This window comes from Amphibalanus amphitrite, unplaced genomic scaffold (genome assembly GCF_019059575.1).
Source record: "Amphibalanus amphitrite isolate SeventyFive unplaced genomic scaffold, NRLGWU_Aamphi_draft 002111F_arrow, whole genome shotgun sequence".
NCBI classification, from domain to species: domain Eukaryota; kingdom Metazoa; phylum Arthropoda; class Thecostraca; order Balanomorpha; family Balanidae; genus Amphibalanus; species Amphibalanus amphitrite.
In genome coordinates, this window is record NW_024883604.1 from 34039 (window position 1) to 61723 (window position 27685).

The following is a 27685-nucleotide window of genomic DNA, read 5'->3' on the forward strand; positions in this document are numbered from 1 at the left end:
TCTAGAATATGTATACCCATCTTTAGAGAAAGAGGAATTTATATAGTTTAGAGCTTTTACTTATAAGTGATAAGATCAGCAATTCCAAATCCAAGGCGAGGACTGTTTGAAAACGCGAAAGTAAATGTTGCTGCCACTTCGTCCTATTTTTACTTTTCTCTCGCCGAGCTGACTTTGCAAATCAAAACAGCACCAGCGTTGTTACCAGGAGGAACTATCAGATTTCCGCGGATCTCTTTCCGTGTTCACATCAACCGATTTGGCTGCGTTCCGAGCCGGTGGGGCCGTCGCGCCCGCAGCTGGCCCGACCGGCCCCGTGCCGAACCCTCGTCGGAGCCGCTCTCCGCCGGCAGAGAGAGCCGCCCGAGCACCCTCTCCCCGTCGAATCAATCGTCGGCGCGCCGGCCTGCGTCGGTCTCGACGCGCGCGTGCGCCGCCGGCGACGCGAGAGCGACGGTCGCGGCGCGGCCGAGTCTGTTGTCTCTTGTCGCCCGGGACTGCTGCAGGCGAGAGCTGACCTCGCTAGCTGACCTGCCCGGAGGCACACGACCCGCGCGTGACCTCTGTGACCTCTGCGGAGCGACCCGGCAGCGTCAGAGCGACGGAGCAGAGCGGAGACTCAGCTGGCGACCATGTCCATCCAGATGCAGCTCGGAGAGGACCACGAGGGTGAGTAGTCAGCTGTCTCCATGGAAACGGGGTGACTGTGCTCGACTGGTGGGCGGGGGGGGGGAGGAGGAGGTCGGGCTGGATGGTGGGCGGTGTGTGGTGTTGACGCCTGGTGGTTTTGTTGGTTGTTGACTTGGCATTTTTCCTGAGTTTTCTATGTTTCGTGTTTTGTGTTATTTCTTTTATGATCATCCAGCGAATATTATCTGCGCTTTTCCAAGGTAATGATTTCCATTGACCATGGTGATCTGTCAGCCGTTTTGCCCGACCGACCGAATTGACCCGACCCTTCTAACGTTGGCATATCTCTGTTTTCACGAATACATTGCGTAAATAGCGTTATGAAGTGATCGCAGCAAAACTTCAGTGCTTCCGTCATTCGTTAGGCGGCACGGGCGGACATCGATAGCAGCGCCTCTATCGGTCACTAGGGAAAGCTGGGCTGTAGGCGACGAAATACCGGCTGAGTTGTCACAAGTTAAATAGGTTTATAGACATCCGTCTTGTGAAAAAGTTGAACTTTTGCCTTCAATATTTCTACAGGCAATTTTAGAAGTGCCTTCACATAGATTACAAAACCGTTTAAATTATTTTATTCACTTCAAGCCTTCCCTATTGTTCTTGATGATGCGGGAACTATTTCTAATTAGTGTTTCTAGCTTAGTAAAAGAACATATTGTGCAAACGATGAAAAAAGCATAAATGGAAGATTTTAAATGCAATTTTATGTAACAAATAATGGTAAATTCTCTACACATCAAGGAAAAGGTGCATGCTAACTGATAATTTAAAGTTCTTGGGGCCAGTTGGTTTCTTCTTTTCTTACGTCGCCCCAATGGCCGCGAATACACTTGTGATAACGCCTATCGTACCAATTTAACACATTCACAAGAAAATTCATGAACCTGACCCAAATGACCTATGGCCTATACCTACCTCTTTCTAGAGACCATGCAGGCCAAAATGCCGACTCAGCGAATGTCGGGCGCTCATTATCCGTTCGTTGTCAGACCTTTTTGTGATCGAAAACGTGCCAACAAGTGAAATGTTTGCTCCATAGCCATTATGGAGGATGTTAAAGTCACCTGAAGTTCAGGTCAAGGTCATTGACTTTGATGAGCGACGAGCGTCACTGACTCTTTTGAGTTTTAGGTACGACTTTAATGATTTGGATCAGATTCCGAATAAACGCCCATTTGAACATTTGAGAACTATGTAGTTTTGGTGACCATGCAATGTGTTGCGAAGCTCTCAGTGGTAGTTAACATCGACCTACTTAGATATCCGGCGGGATGCCTGACGGCTGACCTGACCTGACCTGACCTGACCCATACTTACCCCAAAGGCACAAATGCATAATTATCTAACAACAGGGTGAGAAATTCAGAATGAGAACTTCGAAATGCCCCAGAAATAAACTCACTTCAAGAAGTTCTAGCAGTTAGCACTGAGCACCAGGCCTCAATTTTCTGACATTTGGGGCATTGATCTGACCTGGAAGGTCAACCGATGACTTAAGACATAAGAATTGGGTAGCATAGGCTTTCGTGTCTTGTCACGAGCAATAGGTAGGTACCTACATACCTATGCTCATTTTTTCGCGAAAGTCTAGGGCTCGATCAGAGTCCGAACGGCTAGGGTCCGATGGACGGGACCCCTTTATACAGCAGCCTAAGCTCATAAAAATTAAAAATATACGAGCGAGGTTTATCGTTCCCCGTCACTCAGGTCTTGCTTTTAATCTAACCAACTGCTGCAATTCTTCTTATGGCTTATATTTGCTGCCCATGTTGACAATTTGAGACCGGGTCACTCAGGACCCGGGTTACCCGGGTTTAAAAAAGTTATAAAACTATGAGTACAAATAGACGAAGCATTTATTGATGAAGGGGTTTCTTATATCATTTTCCAAAAAAATAGATGAAAGGGAGTATTGAAGCTCAAATTATTTATTACTCTTACCTACATCAGTGTCATTTCTTTCGTTTTGTCGAATTGATTTTGTCAACTTATATGCAACAGTCGTAAGGGATCGGATGGAGTTGTGTAGGTAGGACAATGAAAAAGAATACCGTAAGGTGGGGCTATTTGAGACAGTGGGGCTATTTGAGACAGTATTTAAAATTGCTATAAAATAAAAAAACCGCTTGAAATTTATGCTTAATTTTTGTCCTGGCGATTTACTGCTTGATTCTACACCTTCCTGAACAAAAATATCACATAAAAATCAAACGCTCTTCATTTTATAGCGATTTTAAATACTGTCTCAAATAGCCCCACTGTCTCAAATAGCCCCACTTTACGGTATGTAGGTAGGATGTTCAGATGGGAGATCTGTGCCCACCGACCGTTCGGCAAACGCTCTGAACTGTTTCCATAGCTGCCGTTCGATCCGCACCACCGTTTGGCTTGGCTCGCTGCCTGAGACTCTGCAGCCGAACGTCACCTTCGACAGCGAGTTAGTGTCATATCAGATGGCTTTATGAGTCAGCCATTATAGCCCTATCGACATGTCTCGTGTAGATTCAGGGCCGGCGTCGTATCTTTAGAGTATAACTCGAAATGTTTCCACTCTCATTTCCACAGTGACTTAAAATTTTAGACACACGGCTGTTGTAAATACCTAAGGCGGGAATATCCATTTGAATTCACATTCATGGCTGAGATCAGAAGCAGTTCTCCCATCCCAGCCTGAGTGTCTCCTAGTGTCTCATTTCAATTGTCCAATGTCCAGCCCTTGGTGCAGAGTCCTCCAACCTCCAGCTCGGCGCTAAAGCTCGCACCAGCAGCTCCGGCCTCCGAGTCTCGAGCCTCTCCAAACATGACCCGTCTAACGAACTTCATGATAAACATGCCCTTGGGATCAAACATCCCCTGTCGATCCGACAGGTGACATGAGTCGGCCTACCGGGCTCAGACTCAGACTCACAAGCCCACAACTGTGTCCGACTGATAGTGTAAACTTGGCGCGGCGGGATGATGGGGTGTGACGCTGCCCCCCGTCCCCCTGGCACGTGCCTGGTCGAGTGTGCCAGCGTTGGTCGGTGGTCGGTGGTTGTTAGCGCTCCCCACCCCCTCTCGGAGGTGTGCCATGACCGTTGACCCCTGCCGCGGTCAGGTGACTCATGCTGTGGTTACGTCTGTGGCTTTGTGGTGTCTGAGTCAGAAGAAGAGTAAGTGCGTGCGTGCATTGCAGGGATAGGCTATTTGTCAATGGCACATTCGGCACATTGTCCTTTCACCTGACTAGTTTTGCTATACATATGAAATAGAAACGTAATGCCCTGCAGCATTGGCAAAAACTTTGATGCGTTTTTAATGAAAACAAAATAATAGTAAAAGAGTAGCGAAAATGATAGCAATATCAATACCTATCGTGTTTGTGAGCGTACCTAAGTAGCCTCATAAAAAATGTGCCCGCTTCTATCTCAAATTTCGCATTTATGTCATCATGTGACATCACCCAGACAGTGAACACAGCATTACCAGCACATATGCCCCGCTTTTCCCACCAATCACTGCCCCTGGGTCACTGCAGTCGCTGCCGCCGGTCCTCCCGCCACTCCCGGGGCCCGCCAGTGTCCCCCCTCCCCGGGGCGCTCTTACGTCGCGCTCACGCCCCTGTCCGGCCCTCGCCGAGCGTCACGCTAATTACCAGACGTGCTGACGTCCGTCCGCGTGCGTGCCCACGTGGCACGTGCTGACGTGGCACGTGCACCGACACAGCGTAATGACCCGAGCAGACTTGTGACAGCTCAAGAAAAAAGTGAGCTCGCTCAGCTCAACTCCGTCTTATCCGCTCCCGCTCAGCTCCCGCTCAGTTTAACGCGGCTCAGCTCAGCTCACGTTCCGCTCAAACCGGCTGCGCTCCGCTCACGCTCAGCTCAGCTCAGCTCAGTTTCCGCTCAGCTCAGCTCAGCTCAGTTTCCGCTCAGCTCAGCTCAGCTCAGTTTCCGCTCAGCTCAGCTCAGCTCAGTTTCCGCTCAGCTCAGCTCAGCTCAACTCAGTTCCCGGTCAGCTCAGCTCAGTTTCCGCTCAATTCAGCTCAGCTCAGTTTCCGCTCAGAAAAAAATGTACCGACGAAAAAATGCACGGACAAAAAATGTAGACGAAAAAAATGCGAGACGAAAAAAGTCGGACGAAAATCTGCGGACGAAACATTGTCCGACGAAAATCTTTTAGACGAAAAAAACGTCATGGAATCATCTCAACTAGGCGGTGTTTCACGGCCGAGAGCAGCACGCCCACGCCGCCATCCGCTCTTGGCACCCTGCCAGGAGCTGACGTTACATTTTGGGGTAGTGTTGGAACTTGGAGATAAGAGTTTGTTTATATCTCCATGGAAACCCCATTTGACACGTGTGATAGCAGCGTGCTGTTATCAGTGAAACCTATAACACCACCCTGATCTCAACCAAGGCAATGTCAACACTATTAGAATTCATAGTCGGCGTGTGAATAAGGGAGCTTTTCCCATGTAATGGACATCAGAAGGTGAGAGTTCCAGTTAGCGCCTCTGCCCCACCCCACTTTCAATAGGATATGGTTGCTTAGCCCACAATCAACCAACGAAGAGGAACTTTATTTGCTAATTCCTAATTGTAAATATTTTATGCACAGGTAAGAAGAACCCTTATTGATAAAATTAATTTAAATAACTGCTTAAATATCAAAGTGAAGAATGCTGAATTGTACATTGCGGAGCAGAGTGTCAAGGCGAAGCATCAAAGCCTGACATTAGGTATTCATCTTGCATGGTCAGACTTGAAACTTGAGACTGGCTGTATTAGCCTGTAAATTGGCCAAGACCCTGGTCTTCCAATTTCCATGCAATATGGGTGAAAGAAATTAAGCTTGATTAGTGATTACTATTGATTTCTTTAGAATTTTGATATTTTAAAGTGCGATCACGAAGGCAGTGTAATTGCTCACTCCATAGCTAGCTCATAGCTGAAGCATCAAAGCCTGAGTTAATTTCCAAGCATGAACTGAAAAGAATTATAACTGGATTAGCTCAGCTCAGCTAAATCAGCTCAGCTCAATCAGCTCAGCTCGCTCAGCTCAGCTCAATCAGCTCAGCTCAGCTCAGCTCAGCTCAATCAGCTCAGCTCGCTCAGCTCAGCTTAGCTCAATCAGCTCGCTCAGCTCAGCTCAGCTCAATCAGCTCAGCTCAGCTCAGCTCAAGCTCATTCAGCTCAGCTCAGACAGCAGCTCAGCTCAATGCATTACTGAGCCGGCTCAGCTCACAGCTCAACAATTTGGCAAAATGTTGAGCCGGCTCATGAGCTGAGCTGATTTTTGAGCCGGCTCAACTGAGCTGATCACAAGTCTGGACCCGAGACAACGAGACATTGTGGTGAGAGGCTTGGGTTATATTGCCTGCTCGATGGCTGGCGGTATGCGTGAATTAGTGGTGTCAATCGGAACTTGAATCTTCGGAATTCCGATTTTGTCCAATGTCCAACTCGGAATTCGGTTGGACAATGACAGCAGGCTTTGGACAACTTTGGACAATCGCTTGCTACACCTCAACAATTTCATAAAGTAATCGTGTTTAACATTGATTGGCTATTAGAAAGCTCAGCTTTCGATATGAATACCGCTTTTGAGCTGGTAACGATACATTAAAACCAAATTAAATAACGGTGTTGAGTGTAAACTATTGCGTAGATGTCGGACATCTTTGGACAAATGCTGGCTTGGACATTTTTGGACGGACAGTCGACGTAAGTATTGGACATTGGACGGACATTGGACATATGTTTTCTGAAATTGACATCACTAGCGTGAATGAATAAGTGGTTAGCATGATAACCGATCGTAATTGCAGACATTATGTCAGCAGTTGAAGCATAATGGCTGCTTAGTGCTCTTGTCTGCCTTATAAAATTTTGTTGCTTGCTCTCAAAGTCCTAAGGTCACATTGCCACTGCCAATTACTCTTGTCGCTCCGGTCTCTGAAAGAAAGGCAACTGAGGCAGCCAGTCAGTGATTCTGAGAAAATCATGTCAGGTCTTTCGCCGGATGTCGTCGGCTGCGGTCTGATCGGTCAGAGATTGGCTTCCGGTCACCGTGGGGCTATTGCCGGTGTCTCCATGGGGCTATTGCCGGTGTCTCCATGGGGCCATTGCCCGTGTCCCGTCTGCTCTACATGGGCGGCCCGCCTCTGAACGTGCGGCGCCTGTCGGGGGCGGCAGCCGCGAACCATTTCTCGGAGGCGATCAGCCGGAAAATCAGCCCATTCAGTCTCGGAGTGGAGTCATTCTGAGCCTGATCCATCGTTAATTTAATAAAATTCAGCTGAATTTAGAACGAGAGCTATGATATGCTGTACCTTTGAGTGCCTTTTCTGAACCTCGTCTCTGTCTGGGGTTTTGGTCATCTGATATAGCACGAGTCGAGAGTGGATTGAACATCCAAAATTCATATCCATCCATGACTCTTTCAACTTTTGCAAGTGTAAACGCTTACGGTAAGAAGACAGAATCAGGAATCTCAAGTGAACAAATGGCTGTGTAGTCACTCAGCTGAAGCGGAGGAGCCTTCTGAAGCACCGTGCTGACCGGAAGCCCCCCTGTCTCTGAGTGCCCTCTGGGACGAAGGGCCGCCGGCCAATTTAGTCGAGCGCCCCTCCGACCACCAGCCTCCCCGACCGAACCCTCTCAATTACTGACGCGCTTTGTTTGCCTCCAAAACAGCGCACGGCCGCCAGATCTGCCCGTGTCGGTGCAGAGGGAGGTGCAGGACGGGCAGCGGGGTATAAAGGGAGAGCAGGGGTCGACGCTCCGGTCAGCGTACCGCCGCGGGCAGCAGCCGGTCACTGCACCGCCTCGGGCTATTCCCGGTCAGTGCGCCGCCCAGATGAGCGCCCGTTTGCGCTGCGTTTCACGGTGGAGCTGCGGGTATAGCTGGTGCCGAGTTATTGGATAACGCCGACTGAGAGCGAAAGCGGAGTGCTTCGGGTCTACTGGCCGCACAAAGAACGAATGGTGACAGCTGTTGAACATTGGGGACTTTCCGGCATTATCACACGTCTCCCAAAGGCGACATTTTACGCATTTTGTTCCCACGACTTCATTATAAAGCGGAGAACAGCTTGCGCTCCAATGGGCATCGCTTCATTAGAGCGATTCTGAAGTGCAACAGGGTAGAAAAACTAATTCAGCTCCCCATCGGTGCACAGCATTCATTATTATCTCGCGCCAGTTACTCGGTAAACTGTCAGTTATCGCCAAACATGAATTTTGGCGATTTTTCGACCAAGTGGCCCCGAACAACAGGCGTTTCCGCCGAAGAACGTCCCCTCAAACGATGACGCATCGGTTCTGCGGAGAGGAAAGCCGTGCCTTGTCTGGCCATTGTGAACGGGCGCTGAATCGGTCACCCTCTGGGGAGCCATCCAAGGTCTGCCTCGTCAACCTTTCCACCCCTGTCAGGGTGATCAGGGTCGGTCCAGCGGGCCGCGGCAGCCCCCCTTCAGCACCCTGTCGGCGCCACTGAGGTCATACTGACATGGAGGGAGGAGGCTGTGACTGGATGCGTGCAAGGCTTGGTGGATGAGCTGGCTCGATGGTACGGTGGCTTGAGAGGCTGCAGCTAGTATGTGGGAGCTAGCATAGGCAGTCACTATAATAGACCAACAGCTCAGGCGATGATTTTAAGCCCAATAAGTAGGTAATATTTGTAACAGGAGGACTCTGCTATGCTCGTTCGTATGCAGCAGAAGTTTTGTACAGCAGAAGGCATTGATTCAAAATTCTATCCTGTAAAAGTCGGCTAGCTGGGCATTTCTTTTTTCTGTTCGATTAAAATCACAAACTCAACAATTTAAAATCAAGAGCACTAGCAGGTCATCATTTATCTTCCTATGAATTTATTCGGATTCACTCAACGTCAAAAACCAGTTGTCATCAATCTCAGGCTACAATAATTGTCATCAGTTCTCGGGAAGCGATATTCGGTCAAACAGTTGTCAGATTTCGAGATAGAAAGGAGCATAATTTCAGTGACCTTCATTTGACCTCATCAGTATGCCTGCTCCGTCAACTCTCAACGCATTGCGAATCGCACTTCTGACAGCGCAGACTCCCAAGGCTCTGTCAGATCTGCCATGCTCGGAGCAGCAACTGCTCAACTCGGTTCTAAAACATCGAGTTCGCCGCCTGGGATATTGCTGTCATTGAAATTCTTCTAATTGGTTATAGACTTCTAAGTAAAATCTACTGAGCCGGAACAGGTGTGATATCAAATTCTGGTCACCTAACCAGGTTATAGACTTTCCATTTTCCATTTTTAGAGAGACAGGGATTGCAGTGTATAACCGGCTATCCGGCTATGTTATCCGGTATGCATGATTCCGAGCAGTTCATGCTCTCCCCATTTTTACATTTTATATAGGTCGTAACGAAATTGTGTTGTGTATCTGAGCAACATACGCCCTTCCCTCGGCATTATCTAGGGCATAGGCGTAGGAACAGGGGGGGCCAGGTGGGCAAGTGCCCACCCACTTTTCGAGGTGGGGGGGCCAACCATGTGTTTTGGCCCACCCACTTTTTACTCGAGGCCCCTCGTCTCGATTTGAGAGGACGTCGTCACCTTCCAGAATAAACAAACTCCGTAAAAATAAGTTCCACGAATCCCCACGCACGGACTCCAAGGGGCCGTGATGGATCCAAGGAGGCCCTCTGTTCATACTTGTCAGTCGAAGCCCCTGAGACTGATGGCCTGAGAGGCCCTAGTGGATCTGAGGAGGCCCCAATATCCACACTGGTCTGGGGAGGCCCCTGACACTGGCAGTCTGGGAGGCCCCTCTATCCACACTAGTCAGGTGTCTGAGACTGGTGGTCTGGGAGGCCCCTCCATCCACACTAGTCAGAATAGGCCCCTGACACTGGCGGTCTAGCCGAGGCCCCCTACCCTCACTAGTCAGAGGAGGCCCCTCTATCCGCAATAGTCAGATGAGGCCCCTGAGATTGATGGTCTGGGAGGCCTATCCATCTACACTGTAGTCAGAGGAGGCCCCTGAGACTGATGACCTGAGAGGCCCTTATAATCACACCAGGCAGAAGAGGCCCATGAGACTGATGGACTGAGAGGCCCTTCTATTCATACTGGCCAGAGGAGACCCCCAAAACTTTCGGTCTAGGAGGTCCCTCAATCCGGCACCAGCCAGAAGAGTCCCCTGAGACTGATGGCCTGGGAAGCCCTTATATTCACACTAGGCAGAGGAGGCCCCTGAGACTGATGGTATGAGAGGCCCTCATATTCACACCAGTCAGAAGAGGCCCCTGAGGCTGATGGCTGTGAGGCCCTTCTGTTCATATAACTGGCCACTGGAGGCCCCTGAAAGCGGTGGTCTGGGAGGGCCCTCTATCCACACTAGTCAGAAGAGGCCCCTGAGACCGATGGTCTGAGAGGCTCTTATATTCATACTGGCCACAAGAGGCCCCTGAGACTGATAGTCAGAGAGGTCCACTCCTAATGAATCTGAGGGGGCCCTCTATCCACATTTACACTTTTCTAGGGAGGCCCCCGAGACTGATGGTCTGAGAGGCCCTTTTATTTATACTGTCCACAGGAGCCCCCTGAGATTAATGGTCTGAGAGGCTCTTCTATTTATACTAACCAGAGGAGGCCCCTAGGATTGATGGTCTAACAGGCCCTTCTATTTATACTAGCCAGAGGAGGCCCATGAGACTGATGGTCTGAGAGGCCCTTCTATTCAAACTAGGCAGATGAGGCCCCTGAGAATGATAGTCCGAAGAGCCATGCGGCGGCAACTGGCCGTGGCCATATTACGGCTCGGTAGGGCCCCACAGAGCTCATGAGAGCACCTCAAGGGCTCCTAAGTAGACACGCTTATCCCCATAAGGATGCCACGCCGGCTTCTGAAGGCTCCTTGTAGGCATCTAAGGGCCCTTTCCGGCCTCTAACGGCTCCACCCGCCTGTGATGGCTCCACGTCAGTGTTTATGAGCGCCACACAGCGGCGCCTTTGAGGGTCATACTAGTGTCTCTTAGGGCCCTATATCGGTGGCTCTGGGGGCCCCACACCGGCGCCTCTGTGGGCCACCACACCTGGGCATCTCAAGGCTCTATAGGTACATTTGAAGGACCCACACCGACACCTCTGAGGGCCCCACACCAGTATCTCGGAGCTCTGAAGGCCCCCAGTGACTCCGAGGACTCACCGGCTCCTGAGAGCACCATGTTGATGTCTAACGGCTCCACAAGGCCACTGAAGGCACCACACAAGCTCTCACTGAGCTCTAATGTCCATGTACCGGCCTCTGAGCGATTTAAGCCAGCGCATTCATAGCTCCACACCAGCAATTGTAAGAGCTTCACACTGAAGTATCTGAGGGTTCCACACCGGTGTCTCTAATGGCCACATACCGGCATCTCTGAGGGCCCCATACCGGCGTCTCCGAGGGTCCACATCTGGCGGGCACCCATCAGCGACTGAAGGTCCCACACTGTCGACTCCGAGAGCCCCATCTGCGTCTGGGAGCACCTCTAAGTCTAATCTCTAAGAACCACAGCGGCTCCTCCGTACGAAAGATGGGCGTCTGCATGCCAAAGGGGAGCGGTTCTGAGACAGTAGGGCACCTACGTGCAATAGAGGGGCGCCTATGAAGCCCATAGGGGCGCCTCAATGCGAAAGAGGGGCGCCTCTGAAGCCTACATATATGGGCGTCCACACTCCACATGCAATAGAGATCTGCAGACTGCAATTGATCAATGCCATGGGGCCTGGGGGTGCATTCATAAGAAACAGGAGCGCCGGCATGGCAAAGAAAGGCGCCTTCAAGTGTCCATAAAAGAGAGACGTCTATGATAAGCGCACATTGTATGCGACAACGGGGCGACTGTGGGACATATAGGGATGTCTCTGATGACTATACATAGGGCGCTTATATGCCAAAGAGGGCGCCTATGAAGCTAATGGGGGCACCTGGGAAACGAGGAAGACATTTGTGTAAGGGTTTTCAGGGGTCATGCGCCGTTTGCGGCAAATAGATTCTAAAAAAATCGGAGGGGAATAAGTTTTAAAAATGGTGCGCGGACTTTCCGCACTGTTCGCTTAAGCGGTTACGCCCCTGGGTACATCTGCCCGAGCTCAGAAGCTAGATTTGGAGGTCATACTTGAAAGCAGCCAGCAGGACGAGGCAAAAGTTGGAGGCCCCTGAAAATAGGAGGCCCCCTGGAAAAGGAGGCCCCTTGACAGGGTGGCCCACCCACTTTTCATGACGTTCCTACGCCCGTGATCTAGGGTCAGTGCTCAAACCGGGACAATTTAATGAATTCGAATAAGCAGTGCCAGTGGCGGATCCAAGGGGGGGTCACATGGGTCATGGCCCCCCCCCCTTGAGGCCCGGGGGCCCAAAGACCTGCCAGGGGCACCACCGGCCTATCAGGAGTATCACAGTCCTGACAGGGGCACCACAGGACCGCCAGGGGCACCACAGGCCTAGCAGGGACACCACGGGCCTGGTGCCCCTGGGCCCTGACAGGACTGTAACGCCCCTGACAAGCCTGAAGTGTCCCCGGCAGGCACGTGGTGCCCCTGACAGGCCTGAGGCGCCCCTGCAAGGCCGGTGGTGCCCCTGGCAGGCCTGTGGTGTCCATGGCAGGCCTGTGGTGCCCTTGCTAGGCCTCTGGTGCCCCTGACAGGCTTGTAATGCCCCTGGAAAGACTGTGGTGCCCCTGGGCCCTGACAAGCCTGAGGTGCCCCTGACAGGCCAGTGATGCCCTTGCTAGGCCTGTGGTGCCCTGGCAGGCCTCTGGTGCCCCTGTTGGGCTTGCGGTGCCCTTGGAAGGACTGTGGTGTCCCTGGGCCCTGACAAGCCTGAGGTGCCCCTGACAGGCCCATGGTACCCTTGTTAGGCCTGTGGTGCCCCTGGCAGGCCTCTGGTGCCCTTGCTAGGCCGCTGGTGCCCCTGGCAGGCCTCTGGTGCCCTTGCTAGGCCGCTGGTACCCCTGCGCCCGGAGAGGACTGGTGCCCCTGAAAAGTCTGAAGTGCCCCTCGGCAGGCCCGTGGTGCCCCTGACAGGTCCAAGGTGCCCCTGCGAGGCCGGTGGTGCCCCTGGCAGACCTCTGGTGCCCCTGGCAGGTCTGTGGTGCCCCTGGCAGACCTGTGTTGACTGGTGCCCCTGCTAGGTCGCTGGTGCCCCTCACAGACCTGTGGTGCCCCTGGGCCTTGACAAGCCTGAGATGCCTGGCTATGACAGGCTCGTGGTGCCCCTGATAGACCAGTGGTGCCCTTGCTAGGCCTGTAGTGCCCCTGGCAGGCCTCTGGTGCCCCTGCTACCCCTGCGCCCGGAGAGGACTATGGTGCCCCTGAAAAGCCTGAAGTGCCTCTCGACAGGCCCGTGGTGCCCCTGGGCCCTGGCAGGCCCAAGTTACCCCTGCGAGGTCAGTGGTGCTCCTGGCAGGCCTCTGGTGCCCCTGGCAGGTCTGTGGTGCCCCTGGCAGGCCTGTGTTGACTGGTGCCCCTGCTAGGCCGCTGGTGCCCCTCACAGGCCTGCGGTGCCCCTGGAAGGACTGTGGTGCCCCTGCCCCTAGGGGTGCTCATGGGCCCAACAGGCCCGTTGTGCCCCTGACAGGCCTGTCGTGTATACTTGCTAGACCTGTGGTGCCCCTGCTTCCTGGCAGGCCTGTGGTGCCCCTGGCGGGTCTGTGGCGCCCCTACAAGGCCGTAGGTGCCCCTGACAGGTTTGTGGTGTCCCTGGAAGGACTTTGGTGCCCCTGACAAGCCTGAAGTGTCAAGGACAGACCCTTTAGACGCCAGGGTCAAGTTCGTCGGACTGACAACGATTTGCTTACCTGATAACGTCCCTGGTAAGTACTCACTACTCAGCGTCCACAACATATATACACATAGCACATTCATATATAGGTACCTACTTGCTTACAATTGGTAAATGTAGTTGTGGCTAAGAGTTAAGATACTGACTAAAAATAAAAAATAAAAAGAAAAAAACTGAAAATGGGGGCACCACCAAAATGAAGTGGACGAAATCCGTTGAGTTTTTAATTTTGGGTATAGGTAGGGGCACCACTTCGATTCATGACCCTCCCCTTGGAGTTTTCCTGGATCCGCCCCTGCGACTAAGCTAAATCGTTTCCTTAAGCATTAATGCTTAACTTCACAGCACGGGACTCCAAGGTGTGTTTCCCTTAGTTTAAACCCGTCTTTTTTATGACCACTCATGTTCCATGTTTTAACCCGCGCCCTGGTGGGGTCTGTTTATAACGCGACCTGGTGGGGGGGGGGGGCTATTTTTTGCCCCCCCCCCCCCCCTCGTATCTCCGAAACTACTGGACGGATCCTCAAAATTCAAAAGGTGTTCGAAAGGCCTGTCAAATTTGTCGAAGGAAACCAAGTTTCATTGATCTCGGGGTCACCGATGACGTCACAGGTCAGGTCAAAGATGAAATGTTTCACCGTTCACGGGTCTTCTAGGGAATGCGCTATAACACCGAGGAAACGCATTTTGTCGAGAATCAGCGGTAGGGCGTCAGTTGCCTAGTAGATATGTTGCTATTAGAGGTCACTGGCAATACCAGGTCAAGTCACAGGTCAGGTCACCAAGGGTCACAGGTCAGGTCACATGAGCCCAACTTTACTAAGGTTGTGTGATACATGTTTTATGGCCAATTTTTCATTTCCAACTCAATGGTGTTGGTTTTAAGACTATCAGGTGCGGCTTAGGTCACTTTCTGGTGAAGTTCAGGTCAAGGTCAGGTTAAGGTCAGGCCAAAAAGGTCAAATTTTAAAGTTGATAGTTTTGCATAAAATGGGTATTGATTCGATGCAGCTCGTCACGGGGAGTCTAATGGTGGTCTTTGTTTTGCGCTACGGGGTCTAGAATTGCTAAAAATTGAGTTTATATTCCGGTTTTTGCGAAATTCATAAATCTTTTTGGATTTTTCGATTATTATATCCAAAAAATCTATTTTTTCATTTTTGGAGGTCAAAATCCAAAAATTTAAAAAATCCGAGATAGCAGTTTTGTAGTCTTGTCCAATCTACAGCTTTTATGTCTTTATCATTTTTCTGTATTTGCAAAGCTATAGGCCTGACAGCTCTTCCTGCGAAACCCTTTTTTGGGTCGAAAACGGCAGAACATGACGTCACTCTGACGTCATTTCCGGCCAACCTATCATAGCCTTTGGAATTTTTTTTGGTCACAATGTGTAAAATTGATGTCCGGGAGGGTACTGAAAGTTTGGTGACGATCGGCGCAACAGTTCTGGAGATATATCGAAAAGTCTGAAGGGGGGGGGGGGGGGCAAAAAATAGCCCCCCCCCCCACCAGGTCGCGGGTTAATGTAGCCACACTTACATAAATGTTTGTCAATATTAATCGATATACGTTTCCATTTATAGCAGATTTGTCAAACAACTGTGTGCTCAGTTCGATGACCTCTGCTGGCCCCTCCCCTCCCCGTGTGTGTGTTGTTCTGGGCTGTTTGGCGGCTGGCCCGGCTCATGTGAGGCATGTTTTACGTGTGTCTCTCGCCAGCTCTCGTCGCAGCCGCCGCGGCCAGCTCGCAGCCTTCCGCGAACTCCTGCCATACTCGCCAGAGAAAACATGACATCTATCGTGAGCCGAGTCGGCGGCGACAGGCGCATCGTGCGCACTTTATCACAGAGACAGTGCAAATGGTGACGGTAACGCAGTTCATCACATGTCAGTGCGACATTAAAAATGTTCCTCTGTTTATTTGCCACGAAGACAGAGACTGCAATAGTTAGCCCAGTTAAATGACAGACGAATATGCCTTAGAGAATGTCAACTAAGGTATCTTGTCAAAATGTGTCACAGAAAATATGCAACAAAACCATAGTGAGATAACTAAACTAAATCGAACTCACGTTCCTCTTCTCTGCATCCACTTTTCCCGTGTAACCGGCGCCTTGGCAACCTTCCCGGTCGGCTTTACGGCACTTCTCGCTTAGGCTCGCCGGCCGTGCCCGGTTCTCAGAGAACACCTGTGTGTGCTCTGGCACCCACTCCGGCTCCAACCACGGTCGGAAGAGGTCACAGGGCCAGACTGCCTGGCGGCGGGCGGGGTGGGGCCTCGCAGCCCAGCATAGCTTCCTGACACGCCTCAGCCGAGGAATGCCGGGCTGTCTGTTCGTCCGTCCGACCGACCGTCAGCTGTCTGTCCGCCTGACCGGAGCAGTTGTCCGTCCGTCCGTCCGTCTGTCTGTCCGTCTGTCAGTCTGTCAGTCTGTCAGTCTGTCCGTCTGTCCGCTTTCCGTCTGTCCGTCTGTCCGTTTGCCAGTCTGTCCGTCTGTCCGTCTGTCCGTCTGTCTGTCTGTCTGTCTGTCAGTCTGTCCGTCTGTCCGTCTGTCCGTCTGTCCGTCTGTCCGTCTGTCCGTCTGTCCGTCTGTCCGTCTGTCCGTCTGTCCGTCTGTCCGTCTGTTAGTCTGTCAGTCTGTCAGTATGTCAATCTGTCAGTATGTCAGTCTGTCCTGTTCGTCTGTCCGTCTGTAGTTTGTCCATCTATCCGTGTGTCCATCTGTCCGACTGTCCGTTTTTCCGAGTACCAGACTGCTTGTCCGACCGGCTGCCCTTCTATCTGTTCTCTGTCCGGCTGCCCACTCTCCAATGTCCACTGTCCAATATTGGACTGGCCGCTTGTTCTTCCGATTTTCGGTCCGTCCGTCCGTCCGTCCGTCCGTCCGTCCGTCCGTCCGTCCGTCCATCCGGCTGTCCGACCGTTCGTTGCTCCGCTGGCCCCAAATCTTTTCGCTCCGTCTGATACCCTTCGCCGCTGTCCGTCCATCTGTCTGCCGCTGTGGCATGTGTCCAGTAGTGGAAAGACGGCGTAACAAGCGAATCTCACTGGAGTGGCAGGCTGGTGTCACTTCAAACGGGGGTCAGAGATGAATAGAACAGTGGGCATCAATCTTAGTCAAGATGATGCTTCATATGTGATCGGTTGTTTCCGGTATTTATATGACCCGTCTTCTGACCTGGTAAATGTCTCTTATCGGCTATCTGCGCTATTTTCTTGGCGTGTAATTGTATGGAGAAACTGCGTCATGGTACTTTGAGAGACCATAGAAGAGCCCTTGTGGGACCGCGGCAGTGACATGCTCTTCAGTTTCTGTGTTTAATGTCTGCAGAATTCCGCTCTGCCGCATGGCTGCAGCGGCGGTCGCTGTTCTTTGTGATACTCGTCCACTGACAGTTCGGAAGACAGACAGCAGCTCTTTTGTTGGTTCTGTTGACTATACGAAGCGGGGAACTATATGAGCTGCCAGCGACACATATTTGACGCTCAAACAATAAGATAGAGAAAAATGGTGAACATCAGAAAGAAACACAGCAACCCTGAAAACTGTTGACGGTTAGCTGACATGTTGTGCTTGAAGAGCAGCTAGCCTGTTGACGTTTGTATTTTTACTTTGAGTTCCAGACTGGCAATATTTCCGCGGAATCATTTTATCTCGCTGATAAATCTCCCTATCTATCTGTACTGCTTCGTGGACAAAACACGGCTTTGATGATGGGTGGTTGATACCACATTTTGCTGACCGGCGCTGCTCCGTCAGCCACTTTGAAGAACCACCAGTAACTTTTGAAGTCTGCCATATGTAATATGTATACAATATTTTCTCTTAGCTATCTCCATATTTGGTCACTAAAACGTTCAGCTGTGATTTGTCGTCCGTCGAAATATTTATCGCATACCTTTGATAAGATACCATGCGATAATGTCGCCGTGACTGATAACAGCTTCGCGGTTTGGCCACGCATCCGCATAACTCGCTTGCAACGAGCCAGTCGGCCGCGCTGGCTGGTGCCCCCACCCACCCATCCCCCTCCCCGCCCCCTCCGCCCGCCGTGCCTCCGTCTCGTTAACTCGGCAGCGCGATGCGCGCCTAATTTGTGAACGGCGCCAATCGTGGCGCGAAATCTTAATTGGCCGCAGATTATGTGGCGGCGCTGGCGGCGTAACGAGCTACCTTCCGGGACGGCGGGAGCTTTGGGGAGGCGGGGGAGGGTGCTGGATTTGGGTTAGCACTCAGCTTTACGTGGTAATGTTATGAACCCGTATTAACGCTACATGACTCTGGGTTGAGTATATTGCCCTCAGAAATCAATATGGATGAATTTTGGTGTGATTTTTTGTGTGTGGAAAGTGTGGAATTTTTTGTCATTCCTCCTTTCCGGAGGAGCTTCTTTCTCCGAAGATGCTACTCGGTCTCGCTCCCGACTCTCATGGCTGTTATTGAGCTTTGCGGCACAGCCTACCTTCGGGCGCTAACCTATGCTGCCATCTAGGGACTGAATAGAGAACCACTCTTGGCCTGTTGTCTCCGGGTGATACGAAGAGCAGATACGAAGCAGCATCCAACCACACCAAAGCATACAAACGTCGGGGTACTTCTGTTATATAATAGTCATGCACTGCACTATCATACAATTGTGTTTCATGACTCCAGCATCTCATGACTCCAGTTGACGGTCAGCCGATGATCGACCCGGCGTGGGTCGGTCGGGTCATCACGTCACGGTTCGCTCGCCTGTCTGTGACGATTTGTGACGCTGCGCCGTGGCGACGACGTGACGTCAATCGTCACGCACCGTCAGCTCGTGAATTAAGTATGCGCGCCGTCCGTCGGGCGGCTGCTGAGCCGGTGCCAGCCAGAAGCGCGTGACAGTGACGGACGCCCGGGGCGGGGGGGGGGGGAGAGGGGGAGCAGATCGATCATTCTGTCACGGCACTGCGGCTGGCGAACCGGATATGTTTATAGTCAGTCTACTGGCCGGGGCCAGGAATTCGATTCGAACTGCTCGAGTGCCGCCTGCCGCGAATAAGGGTTGGTGAATGATATCAGATCAGGGGCAGGTGGAATGGTGAAAATGCTCTCTGTGTTATTGTTGCTGAATATTGCATCTCTTGGAATTGATGCCTTTGACTGAAGTGACTGTAGTTTCGCCTGATGAATTCATCTGTCAAAGATAGTGATGTAATCGCAAAACCGTTTTGTCAAAACTTTTAAATGATGCCTATCCATTTCATCCTTCCTGATTTTCATTTTGAGATGAGACTTTGCCCGCTTGACGTCTATATTTCTTGTCGTCGCAAACGCCTTTATGTCATCAGTGTCGTATGATAATGTGGGTGGAAACAGATGACTTTGACTCTAACATATGCCGGCGCGGTGTTGATGGACTACTGCAACGCGAGGAGACCTGGGCTTGTAAGAACGTCCCAAACAGCATTTACGAGATGTATTTCTGTCGAACTTTTGTTTGAAGCCCAGAATAGCCGGCCTTTCTGTCAGGTTCAGCTGTTGCTATTTCGGGTGATCGATGTCCTGCCATGATATAATAATGATCGCAATCGCTCCCATAATCCTCCGAGAACCATTTGTTAGAAAATCATCAAACCATACACAATCAGTGTCAGGCCCTTCACCTCAAATCTCTAGACCTTTCTTTTACAAGGTAACTGCCCTGCCTTTACCACACCGACGCGTTATATTCCGGGCGTAGGTGTCGTGCGGAACAGTCTACCCGGCAGGCGCTCTCAGTAATGCGACACGTAGCGACACCTCTGACATGTCGGCCCTTCGTCTGACGCTGCGGTCGAGCCTGCCGCAGGGCTGGCCGGCCGTCTCGCCCTCATCATTGATCGCATCAGGGTCGACGATGACAAACTGTCGTCATACAGCCGCCCTGAACGGAGCCATTCTTCACCTGCCGGAGAGCGGGCCTTCCGTCGGCGGCTCCCCTCTCGGTCATCAGCAGGCGGACGGCTCCGGCGGGGGAGCCCGAGCCGGCCGATAAAGAAGGGCCGAGCCGGCCGGCCGTCTTCACGGCGCACTCAATAGCGGCCAATGGGGGCGGATTATCGTCACCGGCGGCGTCTCTCGCCGGTATAAATGATGTTTATTGTGCGGCTCAGCTGCGAGAGAGATGTAGTTGTCGGGGCGCCACTCGGAGAGTATGGAGATATACGTGGGCGGGAGCGATGAGATATGATGGCTATGATGCCCGGGGTGACTGTTGTTGATATGGCGTGTAGCACTTCTGGCCTCTGGCGCTACTAGCTTTGTATGTGATCTTTTGGGGTTGATCGACTGCAAAGTTCAGAGAAAATAAATCGCTGCTCTTGAGCTTCTTTATCGAAGCACCAAAACACACTTGTGTAGGTGTCTATGGTCACAGCAAATAGCAAATCTCAAAATGAACAAATATATATCGCGATTCGCGACCGACACGCACTTTCCCGACGTGAATATCGTCTCCTAATTTCATTTTTCAAGCATGTAGAAAACAAAGCATCGTTATATGAAACACAACAGCCCCCGTTAGATAATTACTGTACTGCAATATCCAAACAGGAATGATATTGCCGAGCTTATTACGAGAGTCGCAATTTAATTTCACACGGCTCTGTGTTTCTGTGTCTGCAGTTCTGAGTCGGGACGCCTTCTGCTCGGGCTACGTGGACAGCTTCGGCAAATGGAACAACGGCTTCCCGTGCCCGAAGCTGGAGGAGGACGCCGTGTTCTGTTGCGGCACGTTCACGTACCGCTACTGCTGCACCACCAGGGACGAGGCCGACCCCTCCACCTACAGCGACAAGTGAGTCGAACGATACGGCACACTAACAGTCGGGCAGCGGGAAGCATCTGATTTATTTGGCTCGCATCTCGTTCGGACCATCCCACAAACTGCCTGGATTACGAACATCTACTGTCTCACTTTCAGGTTCCATCCATCAAATCGAGATTTCATCAACACGACCTCATGTTTTTATTCAAGATTTTCCATGGTCAGATTGACTGCCCGCAACTAGTCACAAGGTTCTCACTCTCAGCACCTAGTAGAAGGGTGCGCAACATCAGGCTGTGGAATATCCCACCAGCACGAGTCAATACTGTCAAAAACTCTATGTTCGGGCGAATTCCAAACAGCTGTAACGCCCTCGTAGCCGCGAACAGTACAGTTGACTTTTTTCACGGCAACACTTGGAGCCTTCAGAACTGCTGCATATTTATTCGGTCAGGCCGCCGGTGTGTACTAGCATGTTTCATTTTAGTGTATACTTTTAGCTTGTTTTCTTTTTAGTGTTGCTTCGTGCTTTTAACTAGTGTTGTGAATCGTTTGTGTTTTCACCTCATCTTGTTTATGATTTTATGTACCGTTTTGACTGCACCTGTTAAAAGGGCGTTTGCCTGTGGGTGCTTGTAGTAAATACAATACAATAAATACAATTTGTTTTGAACAAAGACTATACATGAACGAATGAATGAATGAATGACATAATTTGCTATCAGAGTCTGTTAGGCACCTTATTGATGTTAATCTCAAAACCTCGGCTGCACTGTATGCAGCAAAGGTAACATCTGTTTTCTTTATTTTTAGTAGGTACCTACCAACGCGAACGTTTATTTTCTAAGTTTGTTTATTTTTATGTTTATTTTTCAGCTTGTTTCAAGGATGCATCTATCCTGACAAATTAAACATGAATCCAGTGGCGGATCCAGGGGAGGGCAAAATGGGCATTTGCCCTCCCCAAAGCCAAATCGTGCGGGCAAGACTATCTTTTTGCCCCTCCCAAAGCATGTAGCGATGAGAAAATATAATACGGCGTCGATGCCGATATGGACGAAAACCAGGGCTTCTTTCCTTGACGGCCATTCTGAAGGAAGGAGCTGACCACTGGCTGCTGATATTTTGGGTCGGTATGCTGATAATACATAGATGGAACTCACTGAACTGAATGCATGCATATGCATTATGCAGTGTGGCCATGGTGTGGGGTAACACGGGGCAAGATGCCCAGTCGGGTTAAGACGCCCACCACCCTTTTCGAAACTACCTAAGCAATCCACAGTTTTGTCGTTTGTTGGGAGCCTCAGCGCTGTGGAGCGTTCCGCGTAAAAAAACGGTGGCGTTCTGAGTCGCCGTTTTCTACATTTTTTCATGTGTTCTGAAAATTTCAGACCAAGCTCTCTCAAGGTCACGAAGTCACTAAGTCACGTCAAGTGACATAACCTAAAAACAGTTCCAATGCTTGCCAGAGCAGCTAAACCGAGTGACGGATTGCTTTGAAACTTTCAGTAGTTTATAAGGGCAACAGTACCTACCTATGTATAAAATGTTAATCACATGATTTTTTATATCAATGACCTAAGGCTAGGTCAATTTTGCGACCTCTCCACTAAAAGTCAAGAGAAAATTGAAAGGCGCCTGTTTTGGGCAAACCTGTCCGTTAGCTCAGTTGGTAAAGCAGCAATGGAGTCCCGGTAGTGAGAGCCCGGGCTCGAGTCGCTCCGGCGCTCGACATTTGAGACTCCTGACGGGGATGGTCTGAGGTTGGTGGAACCAGCCGGCAGCCGCAGCCAGTTGAAGTCAGGAAGGGGACAGGCCGTGTCCGGCTTTGAAGGGCACGTTAACTTTAGCATCTAAATTCTCCAGTCACCCGGAATTACGCGATCGGACGGTAGGGGGCGGGCTCTACGCAACAAGCTCGGCTTAGCGTGGGCTTCCGTCAATCCGTCCTTTCAAACATTCGTGCTAAATTCATAAAAAACGTCATTCTTAACAATACCGAGTTACAACCTAAACAGGACACAGTGAACCGGAAAATGGCACCCGTGACCCCTTCTTATGTCCCTGAGGTCATCTCAGGTCACGAAAGATGTGCAACAGTTTGCAACAGTTCGCTAATAACTTTTGATAGAGGCAATCTAGAACAATAGAAACACCTTAGATGTGTTCAGCTTGACAATACGGATCGACTGATATGCAACACGACCTTTTCCGGTCAGGTCATGGCCTTGACCAATTGTCAAAGTTTTAAGTTCACTCTTTAAGATCAAATTATAACTCGTTCGACGCGTCTTGACGAGAGGAGCACGATGTCGGTAAAAGTAAAATCTTACAAGGTTTGAGTCAAAAGTTATCGCATAAAATCCGTTCCCGTAAAAATCGTCTATTTTGGCAGTTCCCCCTAGGGCCTAGAGGCTAAGCCATTCATCTGAGGTCCAATCTGAGGGAATTATCCAGAAAGAGCAATAACAGGCCTCAAATCAGTTTTCTGGGGTGCTCTAGCTCTATTCGTTTCCGAGTTATGCGCCGGTTTTTTCAAAAGTTGTCGAAACTGGACCTAAATATTGTCGAATTTGGCCTTTGATGGCCTCTGGTGACCTGACCTCTGACCTGACCTTAAAAGTGACTGGGGTTATTTGGTCATTATGTTTCACGATCTTTCAAACGCCGCCTACCGCGTTTTGCTACGTGGCCCAGGAGCCGAGTTAGAAGGTGGATGGGCGTTCAAACATCCCCCAGGGTCGTGAAAATCCAGGAGCCCCAGCGCGGCTGCGCACGGGTTAACATAGGACATTTACCCCATCTTACCCCGTATATGGGTAACATGACCTTTTGTAGTAAATCGCAAAAATAAACAACTTCTCTTCATCAGGAACACTGAGCTCTTGCATACATTCAAGATAAATAACCAATTGATAAAATAGCATCACAAACTCGTTTGTAATAAGGAAAACGTATGAGATGTGCATTTTCTATTGAGGTGGGCGACTTGCCCCGGGCTACCCTACTGGCGTTGTAAAGTCACTTGGTCATTGGCGCGGTGGTGGGTCGGGGTCGCCGATGGTCGGCTAAACTTTTGCCCTCCCCAAACGGATCGGCTGGATCCGCCCCTGCATGAATCCGATTTCTTTTTTAATAAATTTAGACCCGGAATGGGCGTATTTCTGCAGCTAGAAATCACCATAAGGTATGCCATCAGTAAAAATGTATGTACAGTTATTTGCCTTAACCAAACAGAGATAACAAACTGTTGCTACTGGCGTGACTTCCCATTTGATTCTGACATGTGCCGGAGCCAGGCACAACCACACGAGATATGCGAATAGACGTAATCGAAGACGATGAGTGCCAGGCGGACAGACGGATCGATGGAATAGGCGAGCCGTCAACGCGGGAGCGGGCGTCCTTCCGGGCCGATTTAGCGACCGAGCGCGCGCAAACAGCGCGCCCAAATTGCCGCAGGAGAGACATACAGATGGCGAAAAAAGCGCGCGGAAACGAGCGTCGAGCCATGAAAGATGGAAGCAAAGACGGAGAGCTGAACGGGGGAGGGATGATCGTAATGGGTAGACAGTCTGGAAATAGAGAGGGTGGTAGCGGTCCAGGAGAGCAGCACTGGTGAACTTTGGGTGTCCTCACAACGCAACAGGAGTCTCTCTCTCTCTCTCTCTCTCTCTCTCTCTCTCTCTCTCTCTCTCTCTCTCTCTCTCTCTCTCTCTCTCTCTCTCTCTCTCTCTCTCTCTCTCTCTCTCTCTCTCCTCTCTCTCTCTCTCTCTCTCTCTCCTCTCTCTCTCTCTCTCCCTCCCTCTCTCTCTCTTTCTCTCTCTCTCTCTCACTCCCCCTTCTCTCTCTTTCTCTCTCTTTCTCTCTCTCTCTCACTCCCTCTTTCTCTTTCTCTTCCTTTTTCGATCTCTCATCAGTGAGCAGTTTGTCCCATGAAGCATAAGCCGTGTTGCACACACATAGCTAACTTATAATCCCATGTTTTACCCATCCATCACCTCTACAAATACAGCGTCACCGGCCAGCACAAGCTGTGCAAAGTGCGTCCTGTCTGTCCCATCTTCGGCAGAGAAATCACACAAACTCTCCACAACCCAACACATCGGGCACCGTTCCAGACCAGCGCTCGCAGCTGTAATTCATTCGCAGCGCGCGCGTGTGTGTGTGGGTATTTCTGTGCGGCGCGGGGCAATGTTCAGCAGACGGGGAGAGGGGAGAGAGGGGGAGAGAGGGGCGCCTCAGGGCGGACAGAGAGTGCCGAGTGAGAGACGGGAGCTGGCGGGACGCCGAGCGCTCCCATCGTTTCCTGTTCTTTTCCTCTTTCTCTCGCGGGAGTGACAGAGAGCGCAGCCACTGCCAAATCGCCCCGGCCGGCGGAGCAAGTCGTAGAAACAGGGACGGTTCCGTAATGGTGCAGGGTCACGGTGGCTTCCAGCACTAAGAACCGACATTCTTTTATGAGGTACAGCTGTGATTAAAATCCAGACACCGCTTTCAACTCAGCGCGGATTTAGGCACTTAACAGCTCCTCAAAACTCTGGTTTTACTTATCTCTTTTAAAACAATTGCTCCAGCTTCCAACAGCAGCGCGGTGGCTTTTAAGAGCGATGCTTCCTGGAGCAAATAACGCTGGCAGGATTCTTTTGTTTGCCGGACGAGCATTGATCAAGTCACACACTGCAACCACTCATCACATCATGATCTTGCCTTGTAACAGTGAATGAAACTATATGGGCATTTGTTATCATTCAACCAGACACCATCAGTGAAGATGTAAGGATATAAATGCATGAATGGCAAAATTTATTACGCCTCCTCAGTTATGACACCACCAAGAAAAGAGGTTATGGGCTGGCCTGAATCACACTACAGATGAACATTTCGAGCCAACGTCCATATGAATTGCGGTTGAGTGAGCGTTATGACCTCGTCTCGTAAGCTTCACTTAGTTGCTGTATGGCTTTTCATACCAGCGACGTAGATTTCTGCACAGACCGAAGTGTTAAAAATGGCTGTGTTATTTAACTGTTTAGTGTATAGTGTTCAGTGTAGTTCACTGTAAAGTGTAGTCTTATTTTTGTGGGCATAGATAACATGAATCTAAGTCTATGAATCTATGAATCTATGATTCATATTATCTATGTCGTGGGATATCTATAAGCTCAAATGGTCAATGATTTGTTTGTTTTCTGGTGAGACCTTTCATAGACTGACATCAGCTTCTGAAAATTTACACTGCATTCATTTCAGGGAGGACATGCCCTGACGTAAGGTCTCTGAAATACTGCGGATATGAGCTCAGTGTTGTGACATGACGTCGGCCCCTGTTGTGACTCGGTGCGAATGTACGGCAAGCTCTTTATGTGGCGGAGAGGAGTTGTGATGTAGTCCTTGATGTAAGCTGATTTACAGTTGTGGTGACCCAGTCTTCTTAAAGCTGTTTTCTTACGTAAATGTGTCATGCAGGAACGCACAGCGTCATGAAAAACTCGGACAATCACTTTTGTACGATGCAGCACACAAAACCACACAAATTGACATAACCATTCCTTGCTCTCCGTCAACCTGCATACTTTAATTTTTATGACAACTTCCTCACGCTTACAGCGCCCAGCCAACACTTATTCATGCCACATCTCATTCATTGCCATCATGCCAGCTCGACATCCTTCCGGGAACCACACCCTCACCTTTAATGGAGCCGAACTTCTGTCGAGCTCCGAGGAGGTTTTTCGCCGGTTCCTTCCAATGCCGACGGACCACTCCACTGAAGAGGTGCTTCCCTCGCTGGAGCGGCGTGCCGGCGGGCCCGGCGACGGCGGCTTGTTAGCTGCGGTCGAATGGTCCGCTCGTTAGAGCTGGCTGCGTCCTCAGACACGTCTTCCCAGGAAGGCCGGGTCCCCGCACTGGCCACAGTCGCTGGACCTTGATAACTCGGTGCTTGGAGAGACGAGATGAGGACTCGCTCTTATTGATCATGGTTATGCAATGCGGAGATGAGGAGTGATTTAAAAGAATCTAAATCAGAGTATTTCAGATTTTTACTTCTGCTGTACAGTGTGCAATATTTGCCGTCCTTCTTGACCTTACATATTACACTTAATGAACATGATTTTGTTTTGCGCATTCTGTACACATCTAATGACCTCAAAGGAATGTCGAGTCGATGTCCTCCCGTTTGACTGCGATGCTGACTGTGACTCCAATGACGTCATTGGTCACCAGCAGTATGCCGTTGGTGATGGGCGTCGTGTTCGGCACCATCATCACCGTCATCCTCGTCATCACGGCCATCTGCATCTTCTGGAAGTCCTGCCGCTCCTACAAGAAACGGAGAGCCGATGGAGGTTAGTAAAACTAGAACACGAGCTGCAAGGTCAAATGCACCGCTTGTAACGTACAATGTTCCAATGAATTATGAACTGAAATGCACCTCTGACTTGTCAGCTGAAACCACTCCCTGGCGGCTACGACGTTCCAAATACCACTCTCCAATTTCGCATGAATGAAATGGGAATCGTAACCATAAAACACAAATGAAACCACACACGCAACAGGGCCTCTCCCCGCGCCCCTGACGCGTCTCTCTCCCGCCGGCGCTCCGCAGGACCCATGTACCGGATGCACTCGTCATCGACGGGCAGCGGCGTGGCCAACATGTACAGCTACTCGACGGGCTCTCTGGGGAGGCTGGACAGCCGCGGCGGGATGCTGACGGACGACGAGGACGTGCTGCAGGAGGTGGACGAGGTGGCCGTGACGCACCCCTGCCGGGTCAGCACCATCAGCACGGTGCCACGCAGCTTCACCTCAGACCGCTGCAACAGAGGTCAGTGGTGAGGGGGGGGGAGGACCAGCGCTCAGGAGTGGAATGACGGTGGTCGGTTTTGTAGTGCAGGCGCCGATCATTTTGCTTCAGACATTCATAAGATTGCAGGTCTTCCCGCTCCGCTCTGCTTCGTTTGTTAGCCTATGAATCATGAATTTCATCTTAACTCGTAAATCACGGAGAGCTGTCGTTATCAATGATTACCATAACGGGCACTTGGTGGCCATCCAAACCATCGACGAATGCAAATATGAAAGCACTCCAACTGTCCAATTTGTTAGGACGATGACACATTTCCGTGACCGTTTATCTCACTTCCCCTCAGTCTCGTTCGCCGATTCTGTGGGTAACAGCTCCATTTCGACTGCTACCGACAACGAACGACAGCTGTTCATCGAGCAGTCGGGCGCACCACCGCCTTACAAGCACGCCGACTACCTGGAGCCCGAGCAGCAGCGCATCATGACCTTTCCGCGCTCCTTCTCGGCTGGCCAGCCGCGCGAGCTCGACGTCGGGCACTACCAGGTGCCCCGCTCGCCAAACGACGATACCCTCTACCGCTCGACAAAAATTCTGAAAACCGCCCTCACATTCGG

The 27685-nt window shown here is 50.8% G+C and overlaps 1 protein-coding gene across 1 annotated transcript; it reads left to right on the top strand.

Moving 5' to 3' along the window:
• Positions 1–498: 498 nt before the first annotated feature.
• Positions 499–27648, top strand: LOC122376355 (protein shisa-like-2B; the record flags this gene model as incomplete). Its single annotated transcript, XM_043356176.1, has 5 exons — positions 499–669; positions 20113–20284; positions 26489–26607; positions 26868–27089; positions 27415–27648. Coding segments are annotated over exons 1-5 (784 nt in total), but the record flags the coding sequence as incomplete, so codon positions are not given.
• Positions 27649–27685: the final 37 nt, after the last annotated feature.